General features: G+C 52.6%; 2 protein-coding genes across 11 annotated transcripts in view; one reads left to right on the forward strand and one right to left on the reverse strand.

Annotated features, from left to right (window-relative positions):
- TBCD (tubulin folding cofactor D) overlaps nt 1-2,006 on the forward strand; it is a 183,604-nt gene extending 181,598 nt beyond the window's left edge. The window contains exon 39 of the mRNA XM_068531370.1: nt 1,745-2,006. Coding sequence (XP_068387471.1) covers nt 1,745-1,759 — 15 coding nt within the window. The 3' untranslated portion in view covers nt 1,760-2,006. The remainder of the gene's footprint in view (nt 1-1,744) is intronic.
- Nucleotides 2,007-2,195: 189 nt separating this feature from the next.
- Nucleotides 2,196-25,944, reverse strand: part of B3GNTL1 (UDP-GlcNAc:betaGal beta-1,3-N-acetylglucosaminyltransferase like 1) — a 118,106-nt gene continuing 94,357 nt past the window's right edge. For 3 of the 10 annotated variants that reach the window (XM_068531378.1, XM_068531377.1, XM_068531371.1), the window contains 5 exons: nt 23,921-24,045; nt 14,317-14,452; nt 14,161-14,229; nt 13,638-13,712; nt 5,276-6,585 (listed from right to left, as the gene is read on the reverse strand). In XM_068531378.1, coding sequence (XP_068387479.1) covers nt 6,505-6,585; nt 13,638-13,712; nt 14,161-14,229; nt 14,317-14,452; nt 23,921-24,045 — 486 coding nt within the window. In that variant the 3' untranslated portion in view covers nt 5,276-6,504. Of the gene's footprint in view, nt 4,921-5,275; nt 6,727-13,637; nt 13,713-14,160; nt 14,230-14,316; nt 14,453-23,920; nt 24,046-25,944 lie in introns of those variants that run through there. The other 7 variants (XM_068531375.1, XM_068531373.1, XM_068531374.1 and 4 more) reach the window with 7 other exon arrangements.

A 25,944-nucleotide genomic window follows, 5' to 3' on the forward strand; every position in this document is an offset into this window, starting at 1 on the left:
GGCTGTTGGGTTCCCACCCCACCTGTAGAATCAACTTGTCAGTTTGTGCTTCAGGAGTTTGGCCAAGGTTGCCTGCAGCCTGAAGGTCGATTTGGTGAGAAGTGACGTCTCTGCTCTGAGTCTTCTGACCATGAACATGGTGTGTCCATGCATGGACCCCCTCAGTGTTTTATGGTTTTTGGAGCAGAGATGTTGCACATCTTTCTGTAATTGTCCCACAGTTCTTCGATATTCTTTTTTTTTTCATTTTTGTTTCTCTTTGCCTTTCATTTTGGGAAGTTTCTGTTGACCTGTCTTCAAGTTCACTGATTGTTTCCTTGGCCACGTCTGGTCTTAGGACGAGCCCGTCGGAGGCATCCGTTTCAGTTACCGTGTTTGTGGTCTCCAGCCCTTTCCACCGCTGCTTACATTGTCTGTCCCTGCGTGGTGCCACTTTGTCCACTAGGGTCCTCTGCGTATTAATCACAGCTGTTTCAAATTCCTGGTCTGATAGTTCCAACGTCTCTGCCATTTCTGAGTCTGGTTCTTACATTTGCACTGTCTCTTCAGACTGCTTTTTCTTGCCTTTTGTTGTATTTTGTACTTTTTTGTTGGAGGCCAGCCTTGTTGGGGGAACAGGAGCTAAGTAACCAGAGCACAAGGTGTTTGCTGCAGCAGCAGGTCCAGGGCAGAGTTCCTCCTGGTTCGTGTTCTCGTCCTCAGGGAAACCACAGGAGGGGTTGAAGTCTCCTTTGTCTGGTGTTAATAGAGCCACAGCGGAGTTTTTGATTAGTGTTTATGTAGTTTATCTTTTTTAATTATTTCACTTTCAATTTCTGTGTTCCTACATTTAAATGTGTTTCTTATGAACAGTAGATAGGTCTCATCTCTTTTTAATCCAGTTTAACCGTTTTTGGTAATTGGAGTGTTTCCACTTACATTTAATGTGTGATTTTGGATTTACTGGGTTAGTTTGCCATCTTTCCATTTTCTATTCAACCCTGTTTCTTTGCTCCTTTCTTGTCTTTGTTTGGATTGGTTAATGACATTTTTACCATTTCACTTCCCCTTCTGCTAACTTCCTGCAGTCTTCCTGCTGTTTGTTAGTGACCGCCCATCAGGACAGCATTCCTTCCCGACGTACAGCAGTCAGGACGGGCGGCACCGGGCGGGGGGCTCTGGCTGGGGCGCCCCTCGCTTCCCAGGGCCCAGGTGGTTGTGGCCTGCCTTCCGTTCAGCTGCCTCTCTCTTCATTGTCCTTCAGTTCTTCACTGGGCTCTTAACTCTGTTCTCCTTGTGGCTAAGTTATTTCTGAGGTGACGTCTTTTTCCCCCTTTCCTCCCCCCGACCGTGCTGTACTAGTGTCCACCTTGCCTGGCCCTTCTCTGGGGCCCCTACAGGACCCCCTCAGATGCAGGGTGAGGGCAGCTCTGGTCGGCCCCCAGGTGACACTGTGGGTGACGGGGATGGCAGGCTGAGTGTCAACTCTCCCCTCTCCTCGTGTGACGGCCAAACACAACACTGGCTTCCTGAGGAAACGTGCTTTCTGCATTTTTATTAGGGAAATGTCACACAGGTGGATGAAGCTGGGGGACAGTATAGTCACCCTCCCCCCCCTGCTTGCTGCCCAGAGGCTGTGTTGGCCACGGGGCTCCTGGCACGTTCGGGGAAACGGCACAGATGCAGTTTCCTGCAGGAAGCGCGACCCAGGGAGGGCTGGGGAGACAGCGCTGACCGGCCTGACCCTGTCACGTGTCCTCCGCAGCCCAGTGTCCGCTGAGGCCGGTCCGGGAAGCTGAGTCCTTGCCTCTGCCTGCCTGGCTGGGAGGAGGAGCCCGGGCATGGTCGGCATGGAGGACCTGGATGGACGGCGGTGGTCTGGCTGGTGCGTGTGAGGGACCCGGAGTTCGTCACCTGGAGGTGGCATTTCCTTCCATGCATCCTGTGCCACAGTGACCTGGGCTGTTGGTGCATTTGTCCTAATCTCTAACCTGTGTCTTACTTATAAAATCATCACATGCTGAGCAGTTCTGTATCTGCCTGTGCCTGACACTGGTGCCGGTGGGGGAGCTGGAACCAGAGGGGGTTGTAGGCTCTCCCGGCTCCTGCACCGAGACCCGCTGGGAGAGGTGGCCCCAGGGGGGACAGGCCCGGGACAGGCCGGTTGCAGCCTCCCGTGGGCTGTCCTGTCGCCACGTCCACCATGGCCTTGTTGGGCTTGCTCGTAGCCGCTGACAAGCTCTGAGCGACTCACGTTACATGTCAGATGCTGCGGGGGCAGAGAAGGCGCCATGCCTCGGGGTGGGGGTGGGTGCCGTCAAGCACCGCCTCTGGGTCGCTTTTGCAGCGCGGGTGGGGGCCGTCTTCCCTCCTCACCCCATTCTAGTGCCCAGCGTGCGTGGCCGTCACACGCACGTCACCCGCCCTTGTGCAGTTTCATTCAGTCAGAAAGAGCTGACCCGTGTTCTCAGAATCCCACCAGGACCAGTTCCAGCCACACAGGGGACTTGTGACGGCAGCTTAAACCCTCGACGGAAGCAGGGCACGGTCAGTGGCTTCACAGATCTGCCAACGTGTGGCCTCCAGGAAGCGGTTTTCTGGTGACGGGAGAAGAACCACGTTGTCTGAACCTTTTTTTCATTTGTCCAGAATGGGGTACACACTCACTCAGGGTTTCTGAAGCAAAGACAGGCTGCTTTTGTCCACATGGGCTGGCACTCATGCTGGCCTGTCCAGGGGCCAGTGAGGCCGATGTGTGTAAAGGTCCCCCACTTGAGCACCTGCGTGGCCAGTCTCAGTGCTGAGGGGTCAGGCCGCCTACTGCGGGAGCCTTTGTGTGGCAGGTTCCTGGGCCATCCCCACCCTTCCACCTGCTGCTTCACGGGTTGAGGTCTGGCTGCAGGACAGATGTGGACGGGCGGGTAGAACATCTGAGGTGAAGTCGTCCGGCCATGGGCCCAGGACAGTGCTCCTGCACCTGGGCCACGGGACAGACTGCCCCTCCTGGGACGTGTGCGCCCACGGGTCCACGGCTGGAGGCCACGGTAGGTGTTGTTGGTACAATCCTGAGACGTGTTTTCCTGCTGCCTTTGCCAAGTGAGTTTCTCCTGCTCCAGTTGAGCCACTGGACATGCCAGCATCGCTGACCTTCCCTGAGAGTGGAAGCCCATGTTAGTCTTGCGTGAGGTTTTAACCTTAATTATTTCATTTAAGCCTTAAAACATGTCTCCTCTTGAAAATAAGTAGAGAGTTTTCCATTTTCAATGGAAGAATAGCCAGAGGCCCCATAGCTGGTGGACGTTGTAATGTGGTGAGGGGTCCTGGATGGCCAGGCGGCCTCAGGCCACGTGAGGCCACGCTGGTTGGAAGGCTCTCCTGCAGGGCGGCCACAGGAGGCCCCACTTGTATCCTTGCAGCAGACGGGGTCCACAGAGCAGCACCTAGACCTTGGCTGAGAAAACCAAGCAAGGAGCTTTTGAGAAGGAATAAAAAGAACCGTTTTTAGCATAATTTTAAAAACCACCAAGATTCCAGAGACAGGGTCTCTGAGACATGGAGACAGGCCAGTTTACCACGTTGATTGATGATACTGTATCATGAAGCAATTCTTCTTTCATTGCTGGTCTAACTTTGCAACCCGAGGAAAACCAACAAAGCCGGCAGTGTCCAGCCGCCCCTGCGCACCTTCAGCCGTGTCAGATCCTACTGGTCACCACCTGCTCTCATCAGGTGCCTGGTGGCTGGGAACCTCCTCCTTCATTTGGAGCCCACCTGGGTCCAGGTGACGGATTTGTGGGGAGTCCCCCCCCTCAGGACTGACGACGTGGCCAGAAGCAGGCAACAGCAGAGGTGGACATCGTGGAAAGCAGTGGTCTGAAGCAAGTCGGGCTGGGCTGCCACCTGGTAGAGGGAGTGGTCAGGGGTCCCCCCCGAAAGGGGCAGAGAAGGGCACCTGTGGCCCCAGTGGGAGTGAGGTGGGTGGGTCTGAAGAGCACCAAGAAGCCTCGTGCCTGGAACAGGATATGTGACGGGAGCGGTGCGGCCGTGAGCATACGGCCATGTCCCAGACACAGAGTGAACCATCCCAGTGAGCAGGTCCCTGGCGTCCCCAGGATCCATGTCTGCTGAGCCCTGGAGGCTGGTTGGGAAGGGTGGGTGTGACAGCGTAAGGCCCAGGGCCAAATCTAGTTGGAAGACCCCACACACAGCTGGGGCCCTAAATAGCGGTACCCTCAGCAGCAAGGAGAGTGAGAAGTAGGTACCCACAGGAGCACACCTGTCTCGGTCTCTGCCTGGTGCTGGTGGAGGGAAATGCAATCACACTGGCCCCCCGACCAGCGGTGCTGACAGACACTGGGCAGAGGAGGCAAACAAAACCCTCTCTGGAAGGATGCAGGCTGAGCCCCACAGAGAGAAGAACATAAGCTCACATCCCCAAATTGCACAAAATGCACAAAGAAACAAGGCACCATTAGCAAGACCTTAATAAAATCAGACCCCAGAAGACACAAAATATAAAATGAATTCAGTTTTGAAAAGGGTTAGAAATTATCAAGAGGAAATTAGGGGAAAAAAGGCTCAATGGATGAATTAAACAACCCCCTAGACATGGCTGAAGAGAGAACTGGGGAACTGGAAGATCTGAAGGAATCTTATCCAGAAAAACAACTGGAAAATATGAAAACAAAGTCAAGAGACACCAGAGAACCTGCCCTGTGTGCACCTGGGGTCTCGGGAGACAGTGCCACATACTTGGTGATAGAAGCAAGACCCCAAACAGGACAAGCTCACGTCTGGACATGTTGCAGCGGAACTGCTGGGAGACTGGGTGCTCCGGGCAGCTGCCCCTCTTGAACGGCAACAGTGGACTTAACACTGGAATGAGATCCGCATCGAGCTGAGAGAAAACAATTCGCCTCGGCTGGACTGAAGCTAGTACAGCTGTCATTCAGGGAAGAACAAAACAGGTCATTAACAGATAAAACAAAATCTCATTAATGCCACTGCTGGTTTCCAGTCTTGACACTGTTGACATTTGAGGTCGAATATTTCTTAGTTGTGGGGACCGTCCTGTGTGTTGCAGAATGTTTAGCAACAACCTAGATGCCAGTAGCAAACCCCCTTCCCAGCTGTGATGACAGAAATATCTTCAGGCAGATTCTGGGGGCAGATTCTAGTGGATAAAGCTTAAGAGATCATTTTCCTGCTGCCAGGTGAATGCAGGTGCAAGAGAGAATGTTGGGCAGAGAAAACGATAAACAACGACCATGTAACAAAAAGAATAATGGCTAATGTGTAGATTTTTAAAAGCACGTAGAATTTTTTTTTAATGGACAATAAATAGTAGCATACAGTATAAAAATAAACATGCATTTTTAGAAGGTCCTGGAGTCCTGTGGCCAGAACACTGATCCTCTTGCCTCTGACCAACACCTCGTGTGCTTTGGGAAGGGTCTTCCGAGACTCTACATGCAGAGACCCCGATGCTTTTAAATCACCAAGACGGGGAATTCTGACTCAGACGTGACTCCACAATGAGGCCACTCCTGATTGTTCAAGGCCCCCGACCCTCCTCGGACCCAGGAGTTACTGCCTTGTTCACATGAACTGTTAGGGCAGGGCTCCCATCAGTGGGAATCATCACTCAACTCCAGCATTGATGGCACTAATGATTCAACACATCGATGATTTGTTCTTGGATCAAGGAGACAGGCCCCCGGGGGTAGCAGCTGTGCGTCACCTTTAGGGAAAAGCCATTGGCCTCCTGGGACCGAGAGACCAAATGCACAAAGGGACGATTCCAGACCATGTCTCAACATAGAACTCTGTAGCCACTGGTCCCCAATGGCCAGGGCGTGGTCACAACTGCCAGCTTCCCCAGTTCTAGCCATACATCCAACTTAGGACCAGTCGGAGAAGGAGACTCACTCCCCTGACCGCTCACGCCCACGGCCCCCTGCCAGGCACAGCGGGGCCTCCCCCTCCGCCCGCCCGCAGGTCTCTGCTGCGCTCGGTGAGGGTCAGCTCCCCGCCAGACAAGCCGTGAGCACGCAGCCCCTGTCCCCAGGGTGGGCCTTGTCTAGTTCCGTGTCTCTCACACATGCGGCCCCCACACGGATGGAGCCAGCCACCCACCCAGACACGGACCAGACTTTCCACAGTGGCCAGAGCTGGGAACGAGGCAGGCGCTGGGGAGCCGTGCAGTGACTAGAACGTCTGCCACAGACGCCAGGGAGGCTCTCTGGGGAGGGTGCACTGTGCGGCCACGCGCTCCCCGAGGGCAGAGGAGCTGCTCACGGCTTGTGCTCACGACTGTGTGCTTTACCACACGTAAACCACACCTGATAAGAACATTAAGACGCGCTCTCCTGGTGAAGGGGATTTGAGGGGCATCTGGGTGCCACCCTCCACCAGGCACGTTCCCCACTGGGGGCCACGGGGCCATCCTTCCCTACTTGCTCTCGACCCTGGGCTGCGGCTGCTGGGAGCCTCGTACGTACCTGGGAGAAGCTGCCATGGGGTCCATCAGCTGAAGTGAAGGAAATCCCGGCCCTCCTGCAGGTTCAGCGACCTCAGATTGTCTTCAAATGCGCCCCCTGTGAGGTCCTGGGGGAGGAGCGACAGGTCTGGCTCTATCCAGGCCTCCCCTGGCCTGCACTGGGGACCCCAGGAGCCTCCGTTGGGGGCCTGGGGTTTGGGGTTGCCTGTGGCCGCCTGTCAGGTGGTCCACTATGAACTTCTGCTCCACTGTTAGAAGGAGAAAAGTGCCAGAAGGGAACCTGTTGGCAGTTGGCCACAATGTCCCATAGGTCACCAGGGAGGCTGGGGGCAGGGGGTCCTCTGAGGTGCCTCCACCCAGCCTGGCCTCGGCCCCTCCCCACAGGAGGCAGCTGGCCCCCGACAGGGACTCGGGGGAGGAGGTGAGGCTCTCATGGGCAGTCCCTTCCGCTCATCTCTTGGTCCAGGGCAGAGCCAGCTTGCCCTGTCCTGACTGATCCTGGGGTCTCCGTGGTGGCCCCCCCGCCCCACCCCCATGGTCTCTCCAGGGCCACAGGTGGGAGGCGGCCCTGGGGACAGAAACTGCGACCCAACAGCCAGCTGCTGGCAGAGCCCCTCCCACCTCCTGCTCCAATACCCACCCCGAAGGCCGAGACAGGAGGCAGGCCCCACCCACGTCTTCCCTGTACCCTTGTTGGTGCGAGACTTGGGGGCGGGTCCCCAAACTCTTCAGATGGCCCCGTGCACTGGTGCTTCGGCCGCCCTCCCGTGCGGGGCCACGGTGGGGTTTTGGGAGACATCTGCAGGCTCCTGTCCCTCGTCCCAGTGCCACCTGCCAGGTCCCCTCCTGCCTCCATAACCAGCAAAGCGGGGGCCTCTCTGCCAGGACGTGGGAGGGGCTGCCTGACCACCACACTCCTTCCTGTTGGGTGTCATCCGTCTGTCCTTGGACCCAGCACAGGGAATCACCCTTGTCCTGGGCTGTTTCTGCTCCTCTTACTGCTGTTACCTGGGCTTTGCTAGAAGTATTTAAATGAAAACCATTCTATCTGGAAAACACCTGAAATTTCCACATTCTGTCCTCTACCTGCTGTCCGTTCTCAGCCCCCCTTTTCTCCTCCCATTATCTCTCTGCTTCCAAGTTTTCAAAGGAAATACACGTGGGTTCAGGGCCAGCCCAGCCACAGACCTGGGCTTGTAGAGGGGCCACCGGGAAGGTACTCATGCGTCCATGAGTGGACACACCCCCTTAAGAGAATTAAAAAGGTCAGACATGAAACCAACAAGGACTAGAACCCAGAGGGTACAGAGGACTCCTCAGGTCAGGAGAAGACACACGGTCCCATGGACGAGAAGCTGATGAGAAACACCAGGAGACAGGAAGTCCACACGCCCGACAGAGGCAGGAAAGGTCTTGGCCTCAGTGGGGATCAGACGGAAATGAACCCCGCCGTCCAGTCACGAGGCCTAGAGGGACCCCTCCCTCCCTGCCTCTGGGCGTGCCCCCTGGCCTGGCCTCCTGGGCGCTGTCTAGCGAAGCAGAAGACATGGCCACCCCATGACCCGTGAAGAGCGTCAGGACCCTCCACGAGAAGCTCTGGTGTGATGCCCACAGCTGGGTCCCGAAGCGCCAACGGGAAGAGGAGAGCAGGCCTCAAGCATGACGTGGAGGAGACCAGACCCCCAGAAACACAGCTGACTCTGTCACATGGACCACAGACATGCACTCTGCGCCAAACGGATTAGCGGAGAAAGTACAGAATCAGGCGGCGCTGGGGGAGGGCATGTCGCCCATTAAATTGTGCGGCAGGTTCTGGAACAGAGGCTGCAGAGTTTTCTTAAAGGGCAGATGGTTAGCATTTACGGCTTTGTGGCCATACGTCCTCTGTGTTCTGGTAGAACTTTATTTACAGAAGCAGCTGGTGGGCCACACTTAGGCCATTTTCCGAAGGTGTTAAGAATTCACAGAGTTTATTCAAAGAAGAAAAATGTGAGAAAAGTTCTAAAAAGAATAATGAAGGAAGACTAGCCTTACTCAGTGGTGAACATCATAAAGCTATAGTCAGTAATGGTGCATGACAGCTGAGTAGAAAAAGGCCAGGACTCCAGAAACAGCTCCAAATCCACATGCATACCCAACACACAAAGATGCCACTTCCTGACTGGAAAAGATGTGGGTTTCTCACCTAATGATGTTGGGACCACTGAGGATCCAAAAGTAAAGAAAAAAGTCTGGATCCCTACTATAATCTTTATAACAAAATAAATTCCAGTTGTACCAAAAATATGAGGAAAAAACAGGAGTCTGAGGACCAGACTTGGATCATGTTTTTTTAAATATCAGTGAGAAATGATGGTCTTAGAATGAATAAAACCCCCAAAAGCCATACAAGGAAAAATTAATTTGATTATATCCAAATAACAAACTTCTAAATGACAAAAAATATAAGTTCAGTTAAATGATACAAAAATTTGCAACACATCACAGACAGTAGATTGTTTCTGTTACTGTGTAAAGAAAAATACTGAGAGACCAATAGAGAAATGGGCCAATGAAAAGGATAAGGTACCAAAAGGGAAATAAAGATGAATGACAAATATGTGAAAAGATGCCCTCCTTACTCAATATGGCATTGCCAACTGGAACCATAAACTTACTGTTTTTCACCTGTGGTTTGCAAAGGTGGAAGGTTTGGTCACACCGCTGGAGAAGGGTCATGGTGGGGGCAGGGTGTGTGAACTGGCTCAGCCTCCAGGGACAGAATGGCTGGTCTCAAGACCGATAGCGGGCACACTCTTTGACCAGCACCTTTCAGACATTTATCCCGTATGTGTAGCCACTTGAGCAAAATTATGCACATATAAAGATACCCACGGCAGCATTATTCTTAACAGTGAACACTAAAACTGGCCTAAAGGTACATCGATAAGTAACTGGTTAATAAATGTATGAAACATCCATATAATCGAGTGGGATGCAGATATTTTTAAAGTGAGGTACATGAATCCCTCAGAAGCTCCTGCAGCCAGCGATGAAGGTGTTCCTGCCAGCAGAACGGACCCTGGACCTGAGCCTTGGGAAACACGTTAAATAAACCACAAGCCGGTTTCGTCAATAAACATTGTAAGAAAGTGAGGGAGACAAAGGTCACACTGGGTCTGCATTCCAACAGGCAAGTATGAAAAGATAGAACACGTCTACAAGGCAGTTAGATTTCAACACTGATGGGATATCTGGAAATTTGGGGTGACATAGTGGTATTATGGTAGTTTTTTTTAGCTTTTAATCTTTTCAGGAAACAAGAAATGAGGCTAGAATTTGCCTCGCTCCCAGGTTGGGGGAGTTGGGGCTTGGGGCTGGCTTCTTTGCTTTGGCTGAAACGTGCTGGAAAGTTTCCTTCATAAAAAGATAACAACACAGTTGGGTGGCGTGAGCAGATTTATATGGAATTAACTCCAAGATACACTATTATGTGAAAAAAGCAAAATAAACAAGTATGTATAACATGCTGCTGTTTGTTAAAAAAAAAAATCACATACACCTTTGTGTTTCTACCTCTAGACCCTCCAAGGAAACAAAGTGGGTGACACGGATGGGTTCCTTCCCACCCAAAGTCTTCTCTCCGGGAAGGGTTTGCATGGGTGGGGGTGTTCCCTTTGTGGCAACTTCAGGTCCCTGAGAAGTAGACCCTTAAGAGAGCCTATCTCTGAAAAGCTAGGTATCACTTGTGTAGAATTAAAACTTTCATTTTACAAGTGCTCCTTGCAGCCCCATAATCATTCATCCAATTCTCCTGGCAACTTGGAACATTGTTTGTCTTGGCCTCTCAGGAAACTGCTTTCAAACCAAGAAACCCAAAGCCAGGTGGGTCTGTCCCTGTGGCAGGCAGGCCCCAGATGGCCATGAGCCTGCCTCATAGCACCCACATCCCGTGGAACCGCCTTCCCTGGTATGTCACTTCTCTGATTAGGTCACATGTTAATGTGACGTGTGTCTTGCTACTGACCCTGCCCCTTGCTGGCTTTCACAGAATAAGCTGCCATGGTTGGGGGCCTGCATAGCAAACAGCTGGCAAAGCACTGAGGCCCTTGGCCAACACCCTGGAGATCTGACTCCTGCCAACGACCACGAGAGCTTGGAAGCAGATCTGCCCCAGGCGGGCCTCCTGATGAGACATCATCAGTGGCAGACACCACCACGCTCACCTGAAGCTGAAACCCACCTGTGGTGCCTGGACTTCTGACCCACAGAAACGTGAGGTAGTAAACCTGTGCTGTTTGAGGCTAAGTTTGTAGTCTGTTATGTAGTGATAGTTAAATAATGCAGGTTCAAGCTGGCAAACAGTCAAACAGAAGAAAACCTCAAGGTGACACGTTGGGACTGGAGCCACCCGGCTGCCTGGCCCTGGGACACTCAGTGTACAGCCACCTGCAAAAGCACAAAGCTGGCCCCTACCTGACCCCACACACAAACATCAACTCAAAATGGGTCCAAGACCTACATGAAGGAGCTGAAACCATAAAACTCTTAAGAAAAAAGCACAGGGGTAAATCTTCATGACCCTAGGTTGGGTGGTGGTTTCTTAGCCATGACACCCAAAACAGGAGAAATCAAATTAAAAATAGATAAAATGGACTTTGTCAAAGTTAAGCACTTTTTGTGCATCAAAGGACACCATCAAGAGAATGAAAAGACAGCCCACAGGATGGGAGAAAACATTTGCCAGTGCATCCAGTTGGGGACTTGAGTCTGGAAATATAGAGAACTCTCAGGACTCAACAAAAAGACAAACAACCCGATTAGAAAACGGGTGAAGGACTTGAACAGACACTTCTCCAACGGAGGCAGACAAATGGCTAACAAGCCCATGAAAAGATGCTCCACGTCCTCAGTTGTCAGGGAGACGCAAATGGAAACCGCCGTGAGAGCCACTCATCCACCAGGATGGCCGTGACGAACAAACACACGTCACGAGGTGGGCGAGGATACGAGAAACTGGAACCTTTGGGCGGCGGGGGGGGGCCATAAGTCGCCCTAAGACCAGTGACTCCACCCCAGCTCCGCGTCCGAGAGAACCGAAAACATGTCCACGCGGAAATCTGATCTGAATTTTCACACGGCCTCATTCTTCAAACTGACAAAGGCTGCTGTGCCCATGAGATTGTGTTCTGGTCCAAGTGTTCAGCTCACCCGTGGCCGTGCAGTCTCCACCAACTGAGCAGAGGAAACCACACCTTTACTGCCTCAGTTTCCGTGGGGCTGGAGCTCAGGGCTGGGCCTGGCCATGCAGGGACCAGCTGGGACCCTGAGGCCACTCCTGGCGCCAGGCTCCTGGGGTCAGCCTGTTCTCACGCCCGCTTTCCCGACAGTTGGGTGACTTCTCCAAAGTGGCACCTCAAGCGAGGGGCAGAATCGGGACATCCAGCCCGTGCTCAGGTCCTGCATGCGACCCCACCTGACCAACACGCTACAACGCCCGCTGTCCCCCGTGTCTGAGCTCGGGCCCCATGGGAGCGCAGCCTCAGGGAGGTGACGTTCCCCATCAGGATGCGCTGGCCTGGTGGGGCCCCTGTGGAGGTGCCTGGACCACACGGTAAACCGCAATTAGAAGCTGAGAGTAATGCCAGTCAGTGCAGAAGGGGGTCTGGGATCTTAAAACCAGCCACCAACGAAGGGCTCTCCCCTTCTCTGGCGCCCTCCACATACACGTGGAGTTGGCCACCTACGCTATGAAAGTGTGTAGGGGCCGCAGGCTCCCTGAGCCCAAGGCTTGGTGAGAGTCTGCACTTGATGTGGGGTGAGAGGCACGTCCTGCTTGGTTCCCCACTGCTATTGGCGAACGCTGGCAAATGAACATGCACCTGCTTCTCTTCCGCTAAAGCCACCGCCTCCAGGAAGGCCTCTGGCCGGGCACCCTGGTTACCAAGGTTTCAGCCTCAGAGGCTGGAAACTGCTGGAAGCAGTGGCCTGTGTCCCCACACACTGTGCGTCATCCCACGTCCCCAGTGGCACAGCACAGGGACCTGCTCACCCATCCACTACTGTTGCCTCTTGAGGACCCTTTGGGGCAGCCCCGCCCCACATGAGCCGACCTGGGCCCTGTAGTCCTGGTGGATTAAGGACACTTTATATTTGCATTTGTGACAATCTATCTTTCTGACCACGGGGAGGAATTTCCAAAACAGGAGGACACGAAAAGTGTTCATCACAAGAGAAAAGTTGATAAATGTACTGTGTTAAAAATAAGTTTTTCACGGGACTTCCCTGGTGGTTCAGCGGGTAAGACTCCACTCTCCCAGTGCAGGGGGCCTGGTTGGGGAACTAGATCCCACAGGCATGCCGCAACTAAGGGTTTGCATGCCACACCTAAAAGATCCCACATGCCGCACCTAAAAGATCCCACATGCTGCAACCAAGATCTGGCGCTGCATGCATGCATGCATAAGTAAATAAATAAATAAAATTAAGTTTTTCTGGGAAGAACCTGTGAAAAGACAAGTCACAACTGGGAGAAAACATCTGCTAAACACTAGTCGACCAAGGGCCAGCACCACTCAATGCAGAGCTCCCAGAAACCAAGGAGAAGAGATGGACAGGCCAGCAGGGCGGGGGTGAGGCCTCCAAAATCAGGAGGACGTCTCCATCACCAGAGCCCACCAGCAGGCTTTGTGGTGGGAACTTGCACGCCAGGAAACGGGACCCACTCAGGGAAGGAGGGAGTTCAAGCGCACAGGCCTTGCTGCAGGACCCCAGCGTCGGGCCCAGAGCCGAGAAACGAGCACCTGTCCTGCGTGGCCGCGAAGAGGGAGAAAAGGCAAGGGGGTGACGGAGAAAACTGTTGGGACGGCAGTCACTTGGCGGGGGTCGGGGGATGCAGGGCCGGCGCAGGTGCTTCTGGGCGGCCTTGTCCCCTGCAACTCTCATGGGAAATGCAACCTGCCTCATGGGGCACCACGCCGCCACCTCCCCCGACGCCCCAGGCCTGGCTGGAGGTGGCCCTGTTGTCTCCTGTCCCTGCCCCCATGCGGATCACTCTCCTGGCCCCCCAGAGCGGCGGTCATCACTTCCCGTCCTAGCCCGCAGCCTCCTGGTGGACACGACATACCACCTCCTGACCCTGGGACTGTCCCAGCCACACATGCCCCAGCCTGACACTCACCAGCTTCACGCAGATGACAAAGGGTGGCTGTGCGGCTCGGAAGTGCAGGACCGGGACCCGGGGCTTGGGCCTTTCCTGAGAGGAGAGGAGGGCCACAGGCTGCTCCACCTTGCTCCCCAGTCCCCCATCTCTGCCCCGCTCACAGCTCGATGCCCTCAGACAGGCGCCCGGGCCACGGTCAGACCCAGGGCCGGACCTGGTCTCCAGCACCTCCACCCACCGCCTATGGCTGCCGCAGGACTTACCTGAGGTGGGCAGCGGACAGACCCAAGCCTGCGAGGAGCACCTTCCAGAGCGGACAGGGGCAGGTGGGGGCAGGCACAGGTGCCCTCTGGGGTCCTGGAGACCCCAGGAGCCTGAGGGCTGCATCTGCCAGGCCTGGCAGCTGTCTGGGCCCAGATGGCCTTTCCCAAGGAGGAAGGTTCTGGGCAGCGTCTACTCAAAAGGCCCAGGACGGCGCCCCAGAGTGTGATATGGGCGGCCCCTGTGCATAACCGTGGGGCTCGGTGGGGAGGGGGCACACCTGAGAGTCCTCGTAGCAGTAGAAGCCCTTCTTGATCTTGTTCTCGTCCACGTCACAGAAGGCGACCACCTGGGGAGAACCCAGGACGCCAGCCTCAGGGGCAGTGGGGGCAGTGCTGCTGGATGGGGGAGGGGTGGGACAAGGGGTGGGCCCCACCTTGCACCGTGATCCTGCCGTCAGGCTGCGGTAGAGCCGGCGGCCCTGCCGGCCCGCGTTCCAGATGGTGAAGGTTGCCCAGTGGGGCAGGGCCCACTCTTCCAGGAAGCGGACGCGGTGGGTCCAGATGGTGGTCCTGTGGGGGATGGGGGGTGGGGGGTCGTGACCCAGGAGGGCAGGGCCTCCAAGCGCCCAAGGCCTTCCTCCCGCCACCCCTGAGCCTGCCCACAAGTCCCCCTGGTCTGGGGCCCCTGGGGCAGTGCTGCAGCTGTTGGCTGAGTGACTGAACCAAGGAGGCCAGGACCAGAAGGTCGCACCCCTCGCCCGCCCTCACGGCACTCAAGGAGCATGCGGGACACCAGGCACAGAGCTTGGGGAGCCCGAGGGAAACCCAGCCACGCTGATGTCCGACACCTGCGACCATGGTAAACATGACCAGAGAGGCCTGGACGTGACTGCCCACCTCGAGCGGCCACATAGAAGGGACCACAGTGTCCTGTGGAAGCTGTGCAGATGGCGGGGTCACCTTCCCCAGGTGGGACCCCCTCCCTTGGCCCCTTGCCGCTTGCAGACCTGAGGTCCAGGCCGGCCCTTGGGGCCTGCAGCTGCCTGAGCCCCAGTGCCCGGGGAGAACAGCGTGTCAGCTGTCTCCAGGTTAAAGTGGTTGGACGCAGGGACAGGACCCAAGGCGCAGGTGTGAAACCATCACTTAAGAATCGGGAAGGTTAAGGGGGAGCTTCTGCAGGTACACAGTGGACCAAACTTGACCCAGGTCTTCCTTCCCAGAGAAACCTCTGACATAAGGAAGGGTGGCACACCCTTGTATAAAATCACAGTTTACACCTGGAAGTGCCCTCCATGGACCCTCTCACGGAGCCCCAAGACCTACTGTTCTAGGCCAGGCGCAGACCTGCTGCAGCTCCCCCGCGTTCTACAGTGTGGGTTCAGCTCCTCCCTGGTGTCTGGCCCGGGGCTCTGTGTGGCAAGTGTTGAACCCGTGGTTCAGCAGCCACTGCCCCGCCGCCTTCTCCGTGGTGACCAGCTTTGAGGGTCCCACAAGGTACCTAAGGGGAGCAGCTCCTCCAGGTGAGGGCGTGGGGTCCACGGACACAACACAGTGATGCCCACTCTAATGCAACTGGGCACCGGTGTCCACGTGCCCAGGGGTGGGCTCTGACTGCTGGGCTCCTCTGTGGTTGGTCCACCCACGTCCCACTTGAAATGTCTCAATTAGGGTTGTGCTGAGCAGCCATAATTTCAGTGGTCGGGGGGTACTGGGGCTTGCGAAGGTGAATAAGGTGACTAACTCCCCAGTCTGGGCCGTTTAGCACAAGCTAGACACACTCCAGCCCAAATGAGACACCACCAGGTACAGCACTCAACACGCAGCTTTGGCAGCATCCAAGGAACGAAGGACAATTCTGAGAACAAAACAACTGAACTTTCTGCAAATGAGCTCTGACAAACCCATGAGACCCTGACAGCAAGGAAGAGATGGGGTGGGCCCCAGGTCCCCACCAGCAGCAGGACCTGTGCCACGCTCCAGGCCCTGCCTGGGACCCCAGGGGGCGCGCCTACCACCACAGGGGCAGCAGGAGATAAGGGACCACAGACATCTGGGCAGGTCTCGCCCTCTGCTCCACGGTTTCCTCTCTGGCTCCTACTTTTTAAATTACTTTTGTTGGCAAAAGGTCTGGCTGCTTCTGTGACTTAATTGCTTCTCTTCTTATCCAGTCAACTCTCTTCAATTTGATAAACAATTCAATGAAACTGCCAAAAAAATGCCCAAAGGTTTTAGGGACACAAGGAAATGAAATGGCCCAACCAGGACTCCACTTAATGCTCAGGGACCAGGACGGTGTGGGGCCCGCACCAGCGTGACCACCAGACGCAGGGGTGACGGGCCGGGTCTGAGCAGCGCAGGGTGCCTCACCTGGAAACAGCGCCTGTGGGACAGAGCTGACCCCCACCTCCCACCGCCCGCGGAGTGGATTCGGAGGGACTGTGGGTCCTGAGGGTACAGCCCCTGCCTTGTGCCCTCCCTGTGCCTCCGGAGTCTGGTCTCTGGTCTGAGGACACACCACACAACTCAGAAACTGCCACCAATACCGTGTTGTGGACAATGAGACCCTTCCTGCTGCCGCTGTCCTGCAGGCCCCGTTCTCCACCGTGCTGCTCAGTTCTTATTTATTCGGGAGAACAGCCCAGGTGTGTCCTTCCTGCCACTCTTAGCCCTGCGAGGAGGCTCCACCGAGGGCTGGGTGTGTGGGAGCTGCTCACAGGTTTCCTCAGACCCACAGGTCGGCATTTCCAGAACTTTCTGGAAAGCAGGGCAGTGTCAGGGATGCGCACCGCACCAGGAGGCAGCGGGCCGGAGGTGGGGGCGGGGAGCAGTGGCGTGTGTGGACCCTCAGCAGCAGGACGGCAGGAAGGTCCACGCGGTGACGAAGACGGAGGAGCGATGTCACCACACAGAGCTCAGCCCTGAGGGTGAGCAGCACGGTGACTTTGGAAGAATGAGGCAGAGCGTTGCCACCGACATCACACTTTTAAAGAGGGAAAGCACACTGTTTAGAGGACATCACATGTGGTAAAAGTATAGAGAAATGGATCTCATGGCAAATAAACATCCCACTCAGGACACCACGAAATGGAACCTGGGAGATGCAGGAGGTTTGGGGAAATGGGTAACTTTTTGTTTTAAAGATGATTCCTTATGCCTTTTGGCTGTCGGAAGTATTTCATAGTGAAAATTGTTAAATGATATAAATGCTGATCATTCTCAATTTAAAATGCAAAGGCCACGATTCAGGGAGCCTCTCAAACAGAGGGCTTTTTGAGAGAGAGTTTGAAGGAATTCAATTATTGACAAGCCTGAGGGTGTAATTAGCGCTAGTTGCTCTGTGAGGTTTTGCTGCTCAAAGACTTTAATCCAACACAGAAACTAACATGAGATCACCTCGTTTACGTTGTGGGTGGCAAAGCCTCACGCTGCAAAAAGAGGGAAAAAAAGTCTCAACGTAAAAGAATTATCGCATGAAAACAGAATGAGGGTGTGTGTGGCGCAAGCCGTCTGGCTGGCTGCCTGGCCCCCCAGATACATGAGCACCCGCCACACCATGGGTGGGGAGCAGGAGGTCACCACCAAGGTCATCACAGACATGCCTTCACGTTACCTTGCTTCACAGGAGCTGAAGGTGAGGACACATGTACGTGAACCTTCAGGAACAATGGAAGAGATCCTAGATGTCCAGACACTTCTCAGCTCTGCAGAGGATCCCAGGTGTCCCGGCGCTTCTCAGCTCTGTAGAGGATCCCAGGTGTCCAGGCGCTTCTCAGCTCTGTAGAGGATCCCAGGTGTCCAGGCGCTTCTCAGCTCTGCAGAGGATCCCAGGTGTCCAGGCATTTCTCAGCTCTGCAGAGGATCCCAGGTGTCCAGGCGCTTCTCAGCTCTGCACAGGATCCCAGGTGTCCAGGCATTTCTCAGCTCTGCAGAGGATCCCAGGTGTCCAGGCATTTCTCAGCTCTGCACAGGATCCCAGGTGTCCAGGCATTTCTCAGCTCTGCACAGGATCCCAGGTGTCCCGGCACTTCTCAGCTCTGCAGAAGTTACCAGGTGTCCAGGCACTTCTCAGCTCTGCACAGGATCCCACGTGTCCAGGCGCTTCTCAGCCCTGCACAGGATCCCAGGTGTCCAGGCATTTCTCAGCTCTGCAGAGGATCCCAGGTGTCCAGGCATTTCTCAGCTCTGCACAGGATCCCAGGTGTCCAGGCATTTCTCAGCTCTGTAGAGGATCCCAGGTGTCCAGGCATTTCTCAGCTCTGCACAGGATCCCAGGTGTCCCGGCACTTCTCAGCTCTGCAGAAGTTACCAGGTGTCCAGGCACTTCTCAGCTCTGCACAGGATCCCACGTGTCCAGGCGCTTCTCAGCCCTGCACAGGATCCCAGGTGTCCCGGCACTTCTCAGCTCTGCAGAGGATCCCAGATGTCCCGGCATTTCTGAGCTCTACAGAAGATTCGTGCCCAGAAAACCATCTTTGTACTTTATTCACCCAGAGTTTCCAACTCCGTTTATGGATTGTGGGAAAGCGGTTACTTCCTTGAAGAAACACTTGCCAGATATTTTAAAAATTTTAATGAAATTCACATAGAGTAAGAGCAAGGATCTTAAGTGTGCATACAAGTCAGACGGTTATGACAAACATGCACATCCGTGTAACCCACACACCTATCAAGAGGTGGGACACTTCCACCACCCCAGAAAGCTCCCTTGTACCTCCCTTCCCCTGAGAATACCACAGTCTCGTTTCTATCACTGTGGACTAGTTCTGCCTGTTGGAGAACTCTGTACAAGTGGAAGCCACAGTATGCATGCTTTTGTATCTGATTTCTTTTACTAACCATATTTTTTTGACATTAATCCCCGTTCTTGCAGGTATCAGTCATTTGTTTTCTTCTAGTGCTGAGGAGTACTCCGTTACAGCAGTGTTTATCCATCACCTGCTGATGGGCATCTGGGTTGTTCCCATTCTTGGCTACTAATAGAGAAATGTTGAGCAATGTATTCATTTCTCTTGGAGAAACACCTAGACATGGAATTGCTGGGGCACAGGGCAGGTATCAATTAAATTAATAAAATAAGGCCCAACAGTTTTCCAAAGAGAATGTACTGTGTTTACACTCCTGAGAACAATGTATACGTGTCCTCAGCATGATTTGGAATTGCAGACATTAATTTTAACCCTTCTAGTGGGTGTGCAGAGTTTAATTTGCATTCTCTGATAATGATGAAACCTTTTTCATGGACTAATTGACCTTATATATTATTTCTTTGTTAAGTGGCATGTCCGTTCAACTATTTTGCCTACTTTTATTAGATTTTCTTTTTATTTTTGGGTGATAGGGGTTCTTAATATCTCCCCCATACTAACCCTCTGTGAGATATATAGATTATGAATATTTTCTCCCAGTCTGTGGTTTGTCTACTCATTTTCCTAATGGAAATGAGCAAAAGTTCTTAATTTTGATGAAGTCCAATTTATCAATTTTAAAGCACTAAAGAGGGACTTCCCTGGTGGTCCAGTGGTTAAGAATCTGCCTTCCAATGCAGGGGACGCTGGTTCGATCCCTGGTCGGGGAACTAAGATTCCACATGCCAGGGCAAATAAGCCCCCCGGCCTCAACTACTGAGTTTGCGCACCTCAACTAGAGAGAAGCCTGCATGCCGCAACGAAGAGCCTATGTGCTGCAAGTAAGACCCTACACAGCCAAAAAAAAAAAAAAAAAAAAAAAAAAAGGGCTAAAGATTCTGGTGTCCTCTCTAATAAGTTTTTTCCTATCCCCAAGTTGTGAAGATATTCCCTGATGTTTTCTTCTAGAAGCTGTATATTTTAGCTGCTTCTATATTTATATCTAAGCTATCTAGAATTAATTTTTCTATAGGACATGAGATTTTTTTTCCATATGGATATCCATTTGCTCCATTTGTTAAAAATATTTTTCTTTTTCCATTGAATGCCTTTGGAGACTGTTGAAAATCAATTGTGAGTCTATTTCTGGACTCTCTGCTCTGTTTCATTGATGTGTATGTCTATCTTTATTCTATTAATACATTTTCTTGATTGCTGTAGCTTCAGAGAGAGTCTTAAAATCAGGCACAATAAGTCCTCAAATTTTGTTCTTTTCAAGATTGTTTAGGACACTCTGGGCCCTTTGATTTTCATGCGAATTCTAAGATCAGATTATCAATTTCTACAAAGAAGCCACCTGGGACTTTTACTGGGATTGCATTGAATTTACAGATCAATTTGGAGAGAACTGACGTTAACAATACTGAGTCTTCCAATCCATGAATGTGGTATATCTCTCCATCTATTTTATAGGTTTTCTTTTAATTTCCCTCAGCCTTTTTTGGAGTAGGTTTTAGCGGACATAGACATACCTTACTAAACTTACTCAAAAGTATTTTATTATTGACGCCGTTGTACATTTTTTCAACTGCATTTTTCAGTTGTTCATTGCAATTCTATAAACTTGTATTCTGGAAAATTTGCTAAGTTATTGGTTTTGATTTCCTATGAAACACAATCATGCCATCTACAAATGATTTTAGTTTTACTTCCACTTTCTAATACTTATATTTTTTCTTTTTCCTGTCTCATTGCACTGACCTCCATTACAATGTGGAATAGAAGTAGTGAGAGGAGCGATCAGATCGCTTCCTCCTGATCTTAGAAGGGAAAGCTTTCAGTCTTTAATGATTAAGTATGAGGTTAGTTATAGGTTTGAGTAGATGCTATCAGACTGAGAAAGTTTCCTTCTATTTCTAGTTTGCTGAGTTTTTTAAAAAATCATGAATGGGTATTCAATTTTGCCCCGTGCTTTTTCTGCATCTATTGCACTGATTGTGCGATTTTTATCCTTTATTCTGTTACTGTATTAAATCATACTAATTGATTTCTGAATGTTAAACCAGACTTTTATTCATGATGTATTATCCTTTCATATATATTTCTGAATTTGACTTGGTAATATTTTGTGAATGATTTTTGTATCTATTTTCACAAGGGATATTTGTCTGTAATTTTATTTTCTTGCAATATTCTTGTAGCATTTTTTACTTCAGAGTCATGCTGGTCTCACAGAGTGAGTGTGAAGCTCCTCCCTCCCAACACCCAATAGATCTTTCTCCTCTTCTATTTCCTGAAAGAATTTATGTTAGACTGGTATTATTTCTTCCTTACATTTTTGATAGAATATATCAGTAAAGCCATCTGGCTTGGCTTTTCTTTATGAAAAGCTTTTAAATTACTAATCTAATTTTTAATTATTATTTATACCTTTTTTTTTTTTTGGCCGTGTGCAGGGCATGCAGGATATATTAGTTCCCCAGCCAGGGATTGAACCTAAACCCCCTGCAGTGGAAGCACAGAGTCCCAACCACTATACTGCCAGGGAATTCTCTATTATTTATACTTTAAATATCTATTGGATCTGTAATGATGTCCCCTCTTTAATTCCCAGTATATTGGTAACCTGTGTTTTCTTTTAAAAATAAATCTTGTTAGAGGTTTGTCAATTGATTTTATTTCAAGCCAATTCTTGGTTTTGCTGATTTTTTTTCTACTGACTGTCCATTTTCAATTTTACCTTCTTCATACCTTTCCTTCTATTTACTTTGAGTTTACTTTGCTATTACTTTTGAAACCTTTAAAGGTGGAGACTTAGATAATTCTTTAGTTTCTTCTTTTATAATACAAGCTTTTAAAGCTATAAAAACTTACTATAAACTCTGCTTTAGCTAAATTCCACAAATTTTGACATACTGTTTTGTCATCAAGTTAAATTTTTTCCCTAATATCCTCTGTGATTTTTTCCCTTGGTTGCTTAATTTCCAAATATTTTGTATATTCAAGATGTCTTAGGACTTCCCTGGTGGTGCAGTGATTAAGAATCTGCCTGCCAATGCAGGGGACACAGGTTTGAGCCCTGGTCTGGGAAGATCCCCCATGCCATGAAGCAACTAAGCCCATGTGCCACAACTACTGAGCCTGCGCTCTAGAGCCCGCAAGCCGCAACTACTAAAGCCTATGCACCTAGAGCCTGTGCTCCACAACAAGAGAAGCCACCGCAACGAGAAGCCTGTGCACCGCAACAAAGAGTAGCTCCCGCTTGCCGCAAAACTAGAGAAAGCCGGCACACAGCCACAAAGACCCAACGCAGCCAAAAAAAAGAAAAAAAGATGCCTTAATGATTTCTAATTTATAAAACATAACCAGTATGATTTCAATCATTTGAAATTTATTCAGATTTGTTTATTGGTCCAAAGTAATGTCTATCTTGTACTTTAAAAGAATGCGTATTCTGCAGTTGACTACAGTGTTCCTTAAATGTCTCCTGTCATGTTGGTTAACAGTGTTGTTCAAATCTTCTGATCCTCACAGACTTCCCCACCCCCAGCTTCTATCAATTACTGAGGTAGGAGTATTAAAATCTCCAACTCCAGTCTCAGTTTTTGCCTCATGTATTTTGAAACTCTGTGATTAGGAATATACACATTTAGGATTGTTATGTCCCCCTAGAAAATGACCTTTACCCCATGTGTGCAAATCACACTTGCATTGAGTCAAGTTCATGACAACAAACTCCCAATGATGCTCCACTAAATCTACTGTAAGAGAATTCAGACTTAACAAAAGAGAAATCAAGCTCTTTTGCTTAAAGCTGGAAAACAAAGAAGCTAAGTTTTAGTGTTGAATAGCACATGTGCAAAAGTTCAAGGATCTCCCAAGTCAATATGGATGCTGGGGGCTTCCCTGGTGGTGCAGTGGTTAGGAATCCGCCTGCCAATGCAGGGAACACGGGTTCGAGCCCTGGTCCGGGAAGATCCCACATGCCGCAGAGCAACTAAGCCCATGTGCCACAACTACTGAGCCTGTGCTCTAGAGCCTGCGTACCACAACTACCGAGCCCGTGTGCCACAACTACTGAAGCCCGCACGCCTAGAGCCCGTGCTCTGCAACAAGAGAAGCCACCACAATGAGAAGCCCGCACACCGCAACGAAGAGTAGCCCCCGCTCACCGCAACTAGAGAAAGCCCGCGCACAGCAACGAAGATGCAAGGCAGCCAAAAATAAATAAATAAATAAATAAACTATATGGATGCTGCAATCTGGGACACCCCCCCCCCACCGACGACACATGCCCAAATCAGCATCACACCCACTGTGACAGTGCACGTCACACCCACTGTGACAGTGGACAGGAGACCTCCCAGGACAGAAACTGAGAAGCCACGCCTTCCAACGAGTCTCACACCCTCCAGGGGAAGAACAGAGTCTCTTCTATTTCCAGAAACACAAATGCATGTCCCTGCATCATGCCCTTTACAATCAAAAGATCCCCTGATCGTAGACCTGTTTCAGGGCCCCATTCCTCCCTGTCCCCAAGAGAGCAGCATTACGGTAGCACCAAGGGGGATGCGTACTTGTAGTTGTTTGAAATGTAACACCCACACACGTGCACAAACGTGCACACACAGGCACACATGCGCGCACACACACAGTTCAAACTAAAGAAAGAAAAACACACCCTCCCTTGCCTTCACCCTGCCTGTACTTTCGGCACCATCCCTGCCCTGTCCCTGGTAGTGGGCCTCTAGCCTTGGGGCCTGGGGGACGTGTGGGCCATGAGAGGGAGGGGGCTAGTGCCCTTGTGATGCCCCACAGAGGGAGCGGCCCAACCTCGGTCCCAGTAGCCCTCCCCTTGGTGGGCGGAGAAGGAAGAGGGTGCCCCCAGCCCGCCTGTAATCACGTTAGCGGGGGGCTGGGCTCACTCTGAGAATCCCGTCAACTCAAAGCAAGTGAGAACAAAACCCCGAGAGAACAACTACACGTGATTCCTACCTCACTTCAAAAAAGTGAGAACAGACATTTGGGCTTGATCCCGGGGAAATGCTGGTCCGTGGACCTAGGACAACGTCCCTCCCGGGAGGCCGCATGCCCCGTGCCGGCCACGCTCCCAGGTTTCCTGCCTTGCGACCTGACTGGGTCACCTGTGTCTGCCCCACTGACCCCACGCGGTCTGGACCCGGGACCTGCGTACTCGAGGACGGAGTGTGTGGCCGCGCCGGGGTGGTAGCGGTAGAGGAGGAGGATCTGGTCCACGCGGACGAGCCCGCCGCCCTTCCTCAGGTGTTCGTGGAAGAACAGCAAGTCCTCGGGGACACCCTGCGGGATGAAAGAAATGTGTCTCCACTCACGACAGAGCCTCATTCCGGCGACGGGAGACGCAGATCCGCCCGGCGCCCCAGCCACTTGAGCCTGGCCTGACCCGTGAGGCCTCAGCGGGAAAACAACACGTCCAGCTCCCCGACCTTGTGGCCGGCACTGGGCAAGCGTGACCACAAGAGGCGTCTTCAGGACAAGAAGGTGCCCGAGGGGTGGACCCAAGCCCCAGTGTCACCCCCACTCACAGCCTCAAACTTGACCCCTGGCCCGCGCTGCTGGCCCGCTGACCCGCCCCCTCCCTGTTGATGGCATGCTGCTCCGAGGGTCTGCAGTGTCCCACTGGGTGTTCCCGTCCTGTGAGAACCCAGGCCTCCTGCCCCCTCCTGGAGAAGCGCAGACCAGGGCTGGCCGTTGGGGTCACAGCCACGCTGCTGGCCAGTCTGGGGGATCTCAGTCCTGGTGGGGACACCAAGTTGGCTCCCCTCACTTTCTTAAATTCAAGGTGAAAACCAAGTGAGCAGGGGGTCTGGACAGGAGGTCACCCAGGGTGTGTCTGGTGAGCAGAGCCCGGCAACGGCTGGGGACACTGCCAGGACCCCTGCTCCGGGCAGAAGCTGGTTTCCTGACAGCCCAGAGGCTGCTGCTCTCCGGCCCCAGCCTGTCCTCCTCCGCCGGCTCTCCACCCCGAGCTCGGTTTCACCGAGGCAATGCCAGCACCACGGCCGGGCCCACTGCTTCCAGTAAAGCCACGGCTGCCCCCCAGCTCGTCCACCCCGAGAGGAAGGCGGCACAGCTGGCCTCTGAGGTCTCGACGTCCTGATGGAGCCTGGTGGCCGTCATCCTCGGGGGAGATGGGACCCCTGGCCCCTCCTGGCCAGCCTCTTGGCCCGAGCGTACCCCCTGACTGGGCCCTATGCACCTGGCCTCTGGGGTCTGTGATGAACTGATGCTCTTTGTCTGTGGCTGCCCCGGCGCGAGTTCCGCTGCCTCCTGGCTCGGGCCTGAGCGCCATCCCCGGAAGCAGCCCACTCAGCTCTCACTCCTGAGCTGCCACACTGGGCGCCAGCCTGCCCGCCTCTGTCCCTGAACAAAGCCACCACTGCCCAGGGAATCGCCGCCCGGGGTCCCTGACACACCGCAAGGCCGTCAGGGCAACGCGATGGAAGCCAGCTGAATAGGAAATCGGCGCATTCTCGTTAGTGACGTGGAAACATGCGAACCACTTCACTTGCAGCGTCGGGCGGTTGAGTCAATCAGTGACTCGATGGACCACTGTGTGGTGACTGTAGTGTTTTCACAAAGGCCACAAGGACATGAAAAGATTTATAACAAAATGTTAAGTTAAAAATCAAGTTTCAAAATTGTGTTTGCAGCTTGGCTAAAAGCTGTCCACAGTAAAAGGAAGACAAAAGGACCCCACACAAAAGTTCAGAGCAGATGTGTGGTGATGGGGTCACGGGTCATTTGCGTAGTTTCTCCTTTTTCTAATTTTCTGCATTTTCAGAGGCACCTTTCAAGAGCACGTTGTGACTCTGCGCTTTATAGATTTAGGAAGGAGAGAAAACGTCCTCTCTTCTCATGACCAAGAGGACCTCAACCGCAGAGTTCCCTTATTTCTGGCAAAGAGACAAGTGAGAATTTAGCCAGAGGCGGCGGCTGGGGCGTGGAGGGCACCCCCAGCCCCGATTCACAGCCTGGGCACTGCCGACCGGCCGCAAACAGTGACAGAGGCCGCGATGGGGTGCAGAGGTGACGTCGAGGAAGACGGGGTGCTGGGCCCCGGTCCCCCGTGGAAATGGGGGCCTGGGCAGACTGGGGGGTGTCACCCCGAGCCCTGGGGCCTCTGGGGTGTGAGAACGCGGTTGGATGGTTAGGCGCCCTCAGAGATGCGGTGAAAGG

Source organism: Eschrichtius robustus, chromosome 20 (assembly GCF_028021215.1).
Source record: "Eschrichtius robustus isolate mEscRob2 chromosome 20, mEscRob2.pri, whole genome shotgun sequence".
Lineage (NCBI taxonomy): Eukaryota > Metazoa > Chordata > Mammalia > Artiodactyla > Eschrichtiidae > Eschrichtius > Eschrichtius robustus.